At 35.5% G+C, this 13,966-nt stretch overlaps 1 protein-coding gene across 1 annotated transcript; it reads left to right on the forward strand.

The window, feature by feature from the left end:
* Positions 1–1,131: 1,131 nt before the first annotated feature.
* LOC134812506 (protein F37C4.5-like) lies at positions 1,132–12,930 on the forward strand. Its single transcript, XM_063819975.1, has 11 exons — positions 1,132–1,289; positions 1,460–1,551; positions 1,684–1,810; positions 2,014–2,115; positions 2,262–2,458; positions 2,872–3,001; positions 6,149–6,239; positions 7,680–7,796; positions 10,719–10,825; positions 11,873–12,001; positions 12,898–12,930. Exons 1-11 carry the CDS (start codon positions 1,164–1,166, stop codon positions 12,928–12,930), a joined length of 1,251 nt encoding a protein of 416 aa, XP_063676045.1. The 5' UTR covers positions 1,132–1,163.
* The last annotated feature ends 1,036 nt before the right edge of the window (positions 12,931–13,966 follow it).

Consider the following 13,966-nt stretch of genomic DNA (forward strand, 5'->3'; position numbering starts at 1 on the left):
TTGACCTTCTTCCTCTTAGCTATTATTGGATTATCTTTCATATAATTTACATAATTACTCCTATGAGCTACAGTAACATCAATTCTATCAAATATATCATATGAAAGTTCCCAGTGATGACCAAGCTTATTAGCTCGATATCCACTAAGCCGAAAGGCATCTAATCTACTTTTAAAGCCTGTGCCTGATTCACTAGCTTTAACACACGGAGGCAGGCTATTCCAGTAGCGTAGTACAGCTCTTTGGGCAAAGAAATCAGTCTCATTTGTGGTGAATAAATGAGTCTTTGATCTAGCAGCAACGGTCCTACCATAACGACCAAATAAATCGGAACCATAACCCACAAAGCCTTCCTGGATCTTGAACATCTCAATGAGATCTCCACGAACCCTGCGTTCAAGCAGGGTTGTGAGGTTCAGCTTATCCAGTCTCTCATTGTGATATTATGTGTATAGTGTTTGAATACTTTTTGACTGTTAAAAAAATGTCTTTGAAATAGTGCCATTAAACATGTCTTGACCTCTATCTAATCCCTAAAAGTAAAGTAAAGTAAAGTAAAATTTATGACATCACATCATCACACATGTCTACAAAATATCATCGCACTGTGTGAAAAAATATATAATAAATATTTCCCCACCAACATTAATTATTTATCAAATACAATATTTAAAAACAATTTCATCAAAAACATTGTCCTATTTTAAAAACTTCCCAAAAGAAACATTATCCTATGATTAGTGATTAGTAACCGTATACAATTTCCTACACCAGAGCACAGCCACAACTGTTCTTTCACTAAAACTTGTTTCACTAAATGTTACCATGATTTTGTTAAATAAAGTGCTGGCTGATTTTCAATACTAATGTGCTGATAGCCTTAAAAACAGAAGAATATTTGATTCCATGATGCAAACCCTATTTAATTGACTCCTTTCACGTTTTACCAGTGTTGCAGTGTTTTAAATGTAATCACAGACTTTGTTTCTAATAGAACTATGAGAGTTTGTGTGGAAGAAGAGACAACATGTCATAGAGCTATTTACATAACATCCCACAATCTCACGTTGTGTTTGATTGGTTCATAATTTTGGACTCTAATTATCAAATGATTCAAAGATTAACAAAAAACAACTACAGTAGGTGCTATTGTGCCATTCACCATGTCAATAAAGTCAACTCCTTCTCAAAAGTCGGTGGTTGCTCCAATGGAGATCCAGAAGATACCTAGTTTTGATGCATCAACATGCCCTATTCTTAACGTGGTAGTCTATCCTGACAAAGCTGAGGTTTGTGTATATGTAATTATTATACATGCTTGATAAACTCCTATTAAGGTTGGACTAAATTTGTGTAATTATAATACGGTATTTTCAATCTACTCTAAAAAGTGAACAGTAAATGTATCATAACTCATGATCATGTTTGTAACTAAACATAATATAGAAACTTGCTTCAGATTACAAGGAGAATCAATGTTGAAGTAACAGAGGGGTTATCTCAAATCAATATGACCAATTTGTCAAAGAGCATCGAGCCATCTACTTTAAGGTAATAAATATGTTTCTAGAATGAGAATAAGAAGTTATCATGATTAATAATGTAATCAAGTTCTCATTCGATCCACTTGTTAATTTCATACGTTGATAACGTATTGATTTTAATGTTGATAACAATTAACAGGGTACTGATAGGAGGCAACTCAATACTGAATGAAGTCAACTTCGTGGCAAAAAGTGCCTTGGACGAAAATGTTGAAGCTAGCGGGCAACTTGATGACCTCAAAATCAAACAAGCTGAACTTTTGAAGGTACCAAATTGTTCAGTTTTGAAAGTCATAACAAATGACCCGAAAAAATTATTCTATATTTTTGAGCAGCAGTTTTATCATGACATTAACATGCAGACAATTTAACTAACTACTTGGGGGTAACATACCTGACTGACCTGACTAAGACACTCGACCAACAATCACAGGAGGCACGACGTGAATCAATTGAATTATATCGGCAGGAGTTCAATGATCTGGATGTGAAAGAAAATACGTTAAAGAAACAGAAAGACGTGCTGGAGGCATTTGCTAACAGAATAATCAACTTCAAATCAAATCCTCAGGTTAATCTTAAATTATTAAAAATCTTACCTTTGTTCAATTTTGTGTACCGATTTAAACCGTTATTCTGTTTTAATTCATTAAATGTACTCATGACGTAACTTAACCTTATTCCTTGACTTCTATTTTAAACGCAACATCTTTTTAGGACGGTTTTGATGCAGTTAGTATATCATCTTTGGATATGGTATCTAAGTTCCTTCCAATGTATGAAGAGCAGTCAGCCAAAATCAGTGATAACCTATCCGAAGTGAAAGAGCTGAGATTATCATTGGATAAGAAACTAAAAGAGGTCACGAATGAAATAAACGCAACAGATCCAGCTAAGGATGGAATCATAAGCAGGTAAAATAAGCGTAATAATTGTTAGCTGCTACATCACATCATAAGCAGGTATAATAAGCGTAATAATTGTTAGCTGCTACATCACATCATAAGCAGGTATAATTAATAATAAGCGTAATAATTGTTAGCTGCTACATCACATCATAAGCAGGTATAATAAGCGTAATAATTGTTAGCTGCTACATCACATCATAAGCAGGTATAATAAGCGTAATAATTGTTAGCTGCTACATCACATCATAAGCAGGTAATAAGCGTAATAATTGTTAGCTGCTACATCACATCTGATAGCTGTTATCACATCAGCAGTGAAACTGCGCCTGATATTACTTACATTTAATTTTAAACCTTGAATATGTAACGTATTGTTAGGACCCGGGCCCTTGATAGAACTCAGACAATCTCCTTCCCAGAGAGGTACAGATACTGATAGAAGCGTACGACACGGAGGAGGTGAAGCTCTTTGTTAGTTATGTGGTTAACGATGCAGGCTGGGTCCCCAAATATGATCTCCGAATTCATTCAAGAGACAAAAACCTTAAGGTTAGATCATGTATGATGTAGTTGGTTCATAGAGATAAATTAACATTTATATAATTTCTCTTTCCCCCATGGCGAGTTTCACGCACCTATCTAAGCCATAATCTTGCAGGTATTCCAGACTTCTAATCAATAATGACGTTTTAATAATTCTGGCTGTTGGAATCGAATTTCTTTGATATTCAATAATTCTATCTAGATTTTTCTTTTAAATGTTTAACGTCATTACAGTATTAGCGATAAGGAATATTTTACGCACCTTGTACCAATATTAAATTATAAGATTACATTCTGGTTGGTTATATGGAGGAAATTGCATGCATCCCGTACTTGAATCGGCTAATGTTTTACACGAATGTGACGTAAAATCAACCACGTGGAGCAAATACCTTTCTTCAAATAAATTTCTCCTCGGAATTTGTACAATGATTAATCATACAATTCAGTTAACTCAACTAATCAAACAATGCTGCTATTTATAGTATTCAAATTAATTCTTACCACCACTACTTTACTTTATATTAGTTTATATTATTTGTGGTTGAATTTCTCACCTACTGTTATACACCTACCCACGTGACTGGTACACACCTACCCACGTGACTGGTACACACCTACCCACGTGACTGGTACACACCTACCCACGTGATACATCCGAGGGTATGTTATAAATTATGGTGCAACCTGCAAATCAGTGAACCGTCAATGTAATCATCACACCCTCGTGTGCCCCACCAATACAATTATTACATTGCTTACCCTGACAAATATTTCTCTGCAAAATCTACTTTACCAACACCCTTACGTAAAGCATATAATTTTGATTAGATTGTCTGAGTTTCATGATCCTATTTTAATAAGTTGTATTCAGTGATTTATAAATCATTCAATATAAATCATATAAATATCTGTGGCCCGTCCTGCCGAACAGATGAATATAATAGGATACTAATGGTATTTCATAGTAAACTGAGTAAGAATTACCAGCCACTATTAGAGTTAGTTATAGGGCAGTGCCTTCTCGTTTACCTTGTACAGCTGGATAATGGGCAGGAAAACACTGGAGTTACTACAACTAATATAAAGTATATATATATGCTTCCCCAACATACTCTAACATGCTTCCTAAGACGGAGGAACCTCCTTCCTCCGGTTATACCCAATTAGAGGCAGACAACAGTCGGCTTGGCTTCCTGCCAAAACTCCGACAAATACAGTGTACACCTCCTTATAAAGCCTAATATACTGCAAAGTGCATTTTGTACTCCAGCTTAAATCTCTAATCTACTGGTCCTTGGTCCAAATTCCATTATTACAAAATCTTTCAAACTCAGTAGATCAGGAATGTAGTTTTACAGGAACTAATTTGTTTAAAAAACTATAAATTACAAATATGTTACAATGGAGCCAGAGGGTGTGGGGTAACTCACTACTGCCAATCTTGAGGCTCCTCAACTTGCTGGAGAACAACTCAGACTGACCCTAAGGCTCTCCAATAACATTACGATTAAATTTAGTACATTTCAATTGCACTCTGAATTAGATTATTAGATTAGGATTATTGGTTATAATAGCGGAGATCTGCACACTTTCACACGGTACGCGCTTCGTGATTTTGCCGCTCAAAATGTTGACAGGTTCTCAAAGTGATGTCATGGAAATTTGAAATGCATACTAGGAAATCGTGCTGACATGAAAACAGAAAACCTCTCAGATCTTAAAGAACTGAGAACTTTGGTTAAAATCACATTAAAATAGCTAACGACAGGCAAGGGTCAATTGCTTATAGTCATAGCCTATAAGTAACATTAGTTCAAATTTCCGGCTTTTAATGAATCACATTAGAAATTAGATCCCAGTCGCACCTGCTTCCCGGTGTAGTGGTATTTCATATCAATATCAGCATTTTCACACTGAAACTATATTGAGTCATTACAGTGATTGATTTTTCAGTCATATTATAATAACACCCACTGTCATTAATCATACTTTTAATATCTTTATATCTACACAGACAAAATATCCAGGATATAATGCTACACAATCTAGCAATCTAACAGTGTTTTATAGAACTGGATCTTGAGATGGTCACGTGATAGCTCGTACAAACTCTTTATCGACTGACGACAACTCTATAATATTTCATATCAGAGCAGTTGCAGCACTGTACAGAGGCTGGTTTCTGGTCAACATCAGCAGTATTTTCCCCGCTTCCCTTTGGCTTGGTCTATTTTCAGAATACTGATAGTAAGAATACACAAAATATTGGGTGTCAAGATACATAACCGATAATAACTTTAACTGGTGCAGGTGGGCACATGTAAGGTTCTTTACAATTAGCGATTTAACGGCGGTACATCTCTTCTCGTGTTGCAACAAAGTATTCTAAAAATGTATCTTATCTGTTAAGACTTTCAACTTTCAAGGATGATCCCAATTACTCATTCTCAATAATAAATCTTATCTTCCTTTGATTTAGTATAACGAAGTAACTCTATGATCTAAATAATACACTGTATGTGGAAAACCCTGCTCACTGCTCACTGCTCAGTAGTATGTGCTTTTCCGCGAGTTGTTAACAACAGCTGCTACCATTAGTCCGTTAGTCGTTACAGAATATTATTCATGATGTCAATGGCTAGCCTCCACAAAATAACGTTCCATTGTTATCAAAAAGCTCAGCCCACAATCCTACAATATCCATATAATTTCAACTTGTAACTATCCTATCCTGGTAAAGACTGGACACATTGTCTTCATCTGGTACGTGAATTTAACTTGTTCCACTTTGGTACGTGTATTTAACTTTATCGAGTAGTTATGCTCGAACGTGACGTGTGAACATATCGAATTATCGAAAGCTTTTGACACTGTAAATCACTAATGTCGATATTATAATATCATAATAGGTTGTATATCATGATATCATAATCACCGGGTTATTTACGTCACCTCTAAGCGTGTTTGGTCAACAAAATTCTTTACATACAATATAAGAACACGATTCTTACCAAAACTGAACATGTACAGATGAAACTGAAATCGCAGTTTCTGTTTCAACCCCCCCCCCCCCCCCCCCCCCCCCCCATACCATCGCTTTTCTGTATTATAATGAAGACGTGACCACATCACCTAAATCGTCAATATCAGGTACTCTATTTTGGACTGGTGTCCCAGAACACCGGAGAAGATTGGAACGACGCTAAAATCAGTCTCAGCACTGCTGCTCCTAGCACTGGAGGTAGGATCCTTACATCTTTCCTTTTTATTTGTGTGTCATTATAATGCTGGCATTTTAATTGTTAATTGAGGAATCATTAAAAATAGTCATTATAAACTGTCGTGTGGTCTTTGTATGTTTGAAGGTCGGGCAGCCGATGTTTTTTCAAAGTTCACTTAATTAGTATTTAATTAATTAATAATTAAATAATTATTATTTAATTGGTCAAGCTCCACCTTATTTTCTCCACTATTCACTCCTGTGTCGCGTCTACTAGAATTGTGAAGTACTGATTACAACAACAACAATAAGTCCCAGGTGTGTCTGGGCGTCGTTGTTAATTTTAAAACTTTTCAACTTTTAGCACTACTACATATTATAATCCCAGATACAGTGCTCTAGATACACATATCCAAAATCAGGGTTTATTAATATATGTCCTGGGTTATTAGATTGACAGTTGACTGAGCTGGATTATATAATACAAACACGAGATATATGAGACAGGAGTAAGGACAATATCTCCGAATTAGTGAAGTCAGTGCGGGGTGACCTAATAGATTTCGGGTTCCTGAAGTCTGTACTTTGACCGTCCGATAGTTAAGTCTGTCTGAAAACTGCCTGATGTGCTGTGTAGTGTATCTGGAGAGATTTATTGCCAGAAGTGTCACTTGTTAGGTTAAGAATAACATTAACGTGTTATAATGACACTTGGTATGTTAATGGGCTGTTATAGTTTCGTTTATGTAGGAAACGCTCAAGTTAACTTCCTCTTACATACAGATTAGTAGAGCCTAAAATGATAATTATTATAACACTGCAATTATAGGAACACTTTTAACCCTCAAAAGTTTTAATAGTAATTGTAACAACACTGTTATTATGATAACACTATACTTAATTATAATAGTTTACAATTTAATAGTTTATAATTATAATAGTTTATAATTATAATAGTAGTTATAATAAAACACTATGCTAGACCCTCAAAAGTTAAACGGTGCAGTACGAATACATCGTGGAGACAGAGAGGTTCTCAACCACATTTTACTGGATTATTTCTGCTAATTGCCAAGTGGTGCAGCGATAAAATTCGGCTGATAATACTTGTTTTGTCATTGTTGTCTGCTATTATCACGCTTCACTCCAACTGTTTGTCGACCAATACCAATACTACTATTGTTAGAACAGGCAGATCAAAAGATTTGTACAAACCTGGAGCAGGTTTTCTACGATCTATAATGATATTAGATAACTTTGAAATATCAGGCATCATGTATAAACTAATAAATATAATGTATAAAGTGTGTGAGTCACACGTCTTAGTAGCTCCTTATTGACAAGCAGTTATAATATACGTGATCATGCACATACGGACCATATAAACATCGTGTATTTTCCGTGTATTTGTCTCCTTCTTCCTTGAGATTCTTCAGACTTTTTAACAAGTTTACTTTTCAGGATTACCGTCGTTGGGTACGCACGAGTTGCACGGTAGACTGGCTGCAATGCCCGGAACTCCCAACTCTTTTAAGAGAACCAGACATCACGGAACCAGCATCAAGAGGAAGAAATCTGGTTAGTTTCAAATACTTGCACAACTTACTAGTTACTGTAAATACTTAAACTTACCGACGACTATTTGGTTCTTGTCTAATGGCTATGTACTTGTAGAATATAGAACAGCAGTATACTAGAGTAGGTAGACTAATCAGTACACTAATAAGATGCCACCTTGTATAGTCTAGTACACCTAGACTGTTCTACACAACCTACTCATGTCTATGATATCTGACAGGTCTTTAACAATCAGGATACGAAATAACACATATATAACAGCAACACATTGAAACTTACACTTCCTCGTTATACGTCCCTCTTCTTTACACTCTTCATTACACTTTATCGTACAGTGTACAGTGTGAGCAGTGATATCGCAGATTCACTTCCTCACTTCCTTGCAGACCTATGGATATCAGGCAGTGTAGCTAGTAGCACTAAGTTAGTTCCTCTGTAGAGTGTGTAGGAAGTAATGTAGGAAGTAATGGAGGATGTAGGAAGTCTTGTTAGGAAGAGGCCGCAGCAGCTGTTGTAGTAGCAAGCTTTGAAGTAAAGCGCATCGTCTGTCGCCCTATTACTCGGTACTTCAACTTGGTATGTGAGAGTAAGTTAGATGAGGTAATACTTTTGTGATGAGCAGATGACACGGTTACTGGTAGAAACGGTGTGCACGAGACTAAATGTGGAAACCAATTACAGATATCAGAATAGGTATGAACTAGAACTGAAATGGTATGGATACCGAAACACTGAAGTTAAATCACAACCTTTTTTCAGCCCTTTTTTCGCTGAAAGATCTAGTGTACAGACATTTTGTCAGCTAATTTAGGGAACTGTGAAATGTGAGCTTGGTGTGAAATGTGACATGTTATCTTTAAAGTGTGGTGTTTGCGGGTTTGTTGAAGTTTTACTTCTATCTTTATTTGGGTAAGCTATGATGAAATTAAATCTGGTATGTATCTGGTTTGGGCGTGCCTGAAATATTCTGAATTATCTCTATTTTGCTGGTCACTTGATCAGATAGACATAAAAGGGAGAAGTTGGTTTCCCCCGCTCATATGGTAACTAAAACACTCAAAGGATGGCCTTCCGGGATTCTCAGAAATTACAGATTCTCACTTTTTGTGTTACATCAACGACATCTTTGTTTACAGCCTACACTTTCTGTAGAAGAAAATCGTTTAAAAATAGTGAGTTCATTAAAACGGTGATCTAGAATGTTCCAGTTGACCTTATAAGGGCATCACGTGGTTCCAATTGACAATTTAGTATTTCCTAACAAACTGCCTTCAGGGCAGAAAGATACAGGACACTTTTCACGACAGTACAGTGAACTGCCTACAGACAAACAGCGACACACATTAGACAGACAAACATTGGACAGACAGGGTGGTAGTAGAGGTCTGGCTGCCTCCCAATCTTCAGGGTTCGGCACCTGGGACAGACGTGCCAGCTATGAGTCTTTGTATGGGGTTATACTAGGTACCTACTACTATATTATTATAATTATACTATTCTACTACTCTATACAACTATACTTTACTACCACTCTACTACTGTGTTGTCCTAAAGTGTTGATATATTTATAATCTATTAAAAATTCTCGCATAGACAGATTTAAAGTACAAATTTAGTCAAATCTCCTTTTTACCGTGCCTCCATTTACCACTTATTAGCCTTGTTTCCCCAAATACTGGTTTTATATGTATAATTATATGAATCTTACTTCTAGCTACCTTGTACTTACTTATGTCTGGCTTTTTGATTCGTCCTGAGATATTCAGCTAGATGAATGAAGAATACAAATAAGGAATATGAAGAACATTTCAGGGTGGGGTTACAATTATTCGTCTCATGAATTCTAATTGGTAAAAAATAAGCCTTAACAATCAGCAGTATTTTATCTTAACTATCTCAAAACAAGACTTAACTTGCTATTTTGAGCAGTTCACTCTCTCTCTCTCTCTCTCTCTCTCTCTCTCTCTCTCTCTCTGTTTTGAGCGGTTACAGTTATCTTTGTCGACGGAAACGTAAGTTTAATAACTCCGAAAGTTTTACAATTTTCTGCACTTCACCTCTATTTGCGCAGACTTCATCACTGTCTACCAAATACTCTGCCTTAATTACAAACTATTCTTGTCTTTTTCGTGAAATTATTACCTCATCTTGTCTTGAGGTAGGGCGGTAGGCCTGAACAATAGTCTGAACTAAAAGTTCACCTTAAAGTCTGAATAGTCTGAACTAATGATATCGCAGTTTGTTAACAGCAGAATAACTAACAGCCTATACTTATAGGCTGTTGTTGTTGTGACTGTACCCTTACAAGCAACCTCGAATTATCACATACCAAGTTGTTGAAGTGATAGTTACGTTATAAAAATACTGAGAATACAAAACAAGATACCATATAAATATCCGGTAATTATATCTGGTAATAATCATAGTGACTGTCTGTGTGACATGTGTTACTACATGTAATTATGTATGATGTAACTTGGTATTTTTATAATCGCTTTTTAAAAGCACGAACAATGCTATTCTGATCTGGGTCGCACATAAAGTAATTCCTCCAAGTTTTTAGTGAGGTCTTTTACTGCACTTCCCACGGGAATGAACTAACAAACAATTAACAAATACCTTACAAACAAGCACATTGACAAACAAAAGTTATAATTTAAGAAACATGAGTACTGAAGCTGGCTACAGCCTACAACAATTTCTTAAACTGTAAATTGACAAAACCGATACCTCTCAGTTACTGCGACGAATCATTGTAAATAGTAGCACAAAAGAGCAGTCTAACTTCACATCAGTTTAGTGCTGACACTTGATAGGCAACTCGTCAATCTTTCTCTGTGTAAACGGCTTATTTATATTAAACGAGTTATTTAAACTAGTTATTAGGCGACAATGTATTGACTTGTGTTTGTTTCCTCCCAGAGAAGAATGTACGTATACCCACAACGGAGAGCACAATAGAGGAAGACGCTGCTGCTGAGTTAACACCCAAAGTTAACGGAATCGAACATGGTAGTGATGAGAACCTTGTAAGTGTCCCTTTATATATTGTTTATAAATCTCAGTCCAGACTCCAGACATTAAGTTCTTGAGCCGAATCATTCCTAATTGTTTTCTTTTTTGTTTATTAAAATAACTGAACGAATCTTACTTCCGTGGGGTGGGCCTGTATTAGCTAATATGTACATATTTTATAATGGTACGGTCTCACCCGAATTGAATACGTTGTAACGTCAGTACATGAACAAATGTTTTAAATAGTTTGTATGTTACTGCGAGGCTTCAATGACATAATGTTAACCTCTCTAAACGTTAAAACCTGCATTCTAGATTAATGACATGCTCCAACCACCATTACTTCCCCACAGTACTGTCCACACTTTGAGAAGCTATAACCACCAATCTATTTCTGAACCACTACTCAGCTATTATAGAAATCACATTGCATTGTATATGAAATGTTGAAATTGGTTTTAAAGCCCTTATGGGTACCAGCAAACTCCAGTTTTAGAACTGGGTGTGGATGTGTTGCTGTGTAAAACATTTCTTTCTTAAACTTATCTTATATATAAATATATTTCTAAAACGTATCTCTTATCTATACTATATTCTAAACTCGTATGAACCAATTTCAGCTCGCAAACTCCCTATTTTTAGCAATGTTGTAGCAAAATGATTTGCAGCTATTAATATTATAGCATTTATATAATTGTGATTTAGTCTTTAGATTTCTTTTAAACAATGTCGGATGTAAGAAAAAATAGACCTTAGGATAAAAGCACAATTTTATCTAAGTTTTACTGTGTGGTCGTTTGGCAATCTAAAAATATTGCACGTGCGCAAGCAAGCACAGATGTAGAATGCACGTTTTCATGCTTTATGATACATCATGACTAGCTTACATTTGTACGCTAACGCTTATATCTTTATATATATGACTAACTCATAACTTAGGTTGTGATTGATATTTTTTTAAAGTATGGAGTAGGGGTAATACGTAGAACTTTGTTGTCATCGTCAAATAAAAATCCATTAGTTTTTAATAACAAGTAAGTTATAATTGTAACCTGTTTCAGATGGTGGATTTCAAAGACCTGGCTCTGGAGGAGGTTATCCCAGTTGAGAGCAGGCCGGTAGTTATCAGCACAACGTACGGAGCTGCTATGGAGGAAGTCAATGTTCCCTCAGACAAGACCGGACACAAGGTTTGTTTATTTGTTGTTTGTGCGATCAAGCACAATATAAAGTGCGGAGTCACGTTGTAGACTCACATTATAGATAGATCCGTGTTTATCAGCGGTTGCATAGTGTACAGTTATTCTTGTTGATGACCAGCCCGCGGTCATCTCCTTTCAATCATCCTTAGAAATTATTCACGTGCGACAGTGACCACTGAACAGCATTGAATTCTCGTTACATGCTAATTCGTATCTTTTGTGGCCATTTAGCATGTGAGCTATGTTCCATCGTAAGATTGCTATTATTAACCACCCGTGAATTCCAACAAGCAATAACACATACTCTAAATACCACGATTAGTATCTTTAAATTCTTCCTGTCGGGTGAAATTACTATTTCAACACATCAAAACACATACTGGAGGTCTTGACCTCAGATATTTTTATAATGAAGCGATTTAATAATATTTTGTACTTTCGAAATTCTATTTTAGACTTTACATAATAATAATGTAAGATTGACATGGAAACCGTGAAAACGTTTTGTTAAATTTACATAACATCAAGCTGTAGTTATACTAAAATATTGTAAAGCACAATATCATGTATATTAAGTTTTATACACGCATTATACACAGTAACTTATCATCTCAAGTGTGTGAGCTATATAATGCGTGTATAAAATTAATTAATTTGATATTGTGCTTTACAATATTTTAGTATAACTTACAGTTGATGTTATGTTGAATTTTAAAAAACGTTTTCCCCACAACGTTTCATGTCAATATTAATTATTATTATGTAAAGTCTAAATAGAATTTTCGAAAGTACAAAATATTATTTAATCGCTTCATTATAAAAATTTTGAGGTCAAGACCTACAGTATGTGTTATGAAATGTTGAAATTAGTAATTTCCCGACAGGACGAATTTAAAGATACTACTCGTTGTATATAGAGTTGTGTATTCTTGTTGGAATACACGGGTGGTTAATAATAGTAATCTTACGATTGAAATAGGCTGCCGCTAAATGCTAATATGGTCCACAAACTGATCTGAATTCGCATGTACGAGAATACTCAATGTGATCAGGTGAGTCCCTGTGCACATGGGAATAATTTTAAGGATGAATGAAGGACGTTGGACGCGGGCTGGTCATCAACAATCCTAACATAACTATGCAACCGCTGGATAAAACGGAATATATCTATACTGTGTGGTCTACAACGTGACTCCGCATTTATATTGTGCTTTAACTCCTACCAACAAATAAACAAACCCTTGTGGTCCGGTCTTGTCTGAGGGAACCTTGACTGCCTCCATAGAGCTCCGTACCGTTGTATGATAAACTACTGGTGCTCTCAACTGGGGATTACCTCTCCAGAGCCAGGTCTATGAAATACCACAACTTAACACAGGTTACAATTATATTACTTGTTATTACAACTAATAGATATTAAATGTGACGATGACAACAATTTACGTAAACCCCTACTCATACTTTAAAAAATATCAATCACAACCTAAGTTATGAATTAGTCATATATATAAGCTGTTAGCGTACAATTGTTTTTTTAAAAAAGCTAGGTCATGATGTATTTTCATAAAGGCATGAAAATCGAGCATTTCAACATCTGTGCTTGCTTGCGCACGTGCAATATTTTAAGATTGCCACACGACACACACAGTTAAAACTTAGATAACATTGTGCTTTTATCCTAGGTCATTTTTTCTTACATCCGACATTGTTTAAAAGATATCTAAAGACTAAATCCAATAATATAAATGCTATATATAATAGCTGCATTTTGCTCCAACATTGTCAATCGTTGTAACTCCGTTTTCGAGCTGAAATTGGTTCATACGAGTTTAGAATATAGTATAGATAAGAGATACGTTTTAGAAATATATTTATATATAAGATAAGTTTAAGAAAGAAATGTTTTACACAGCAACACATCCACACTCAGTTCTAAAACTGGAGTTTGCTGGT

Source organism: Bolinopsis microptera, chromosome 3 (genome assembly GCF_026151205.1).
Source record: "Bolinopsis microptera isolate Bmic1 chromosome 3, MBARI_Bmic_1.0, whole genome shotgun sequence".
NCBI classification, from domain to species: Eukaryota; Metazoa; Ctenophora; class Tentaculata; order Lobata; family Bolinopsidae; genus Bolinopsis; species Bolinopsis microptera.

What these genes read in the sequence shown, in the direction of transcription:
- LOC134812506 (XM_063819975.1), top strand. Translation starts at nt 1,164, where the DNA reads ATGTCAATAAAGTCAACTCCTTCTCAAAAGTCGGTGGTTGCTCCAATG. An exon ending in TCTATCCTGACAAAGCTGAG is followed by an intron (nt 1,290 to 1,459) that starts GTTTGTGTATAT and finishes AACTTGCTTCAG; the next exon opens with ATTACAAGGAGAATCAATGT. An exon ending in AACAAGCTGAACTTTTGAAG is followed by an intron (nt 1,811 to 2,013) that starts GTACCAAATTGT and finishes TTATATCGGCAG; the next exon opens with GAGTTCAATGATCTGGATGT.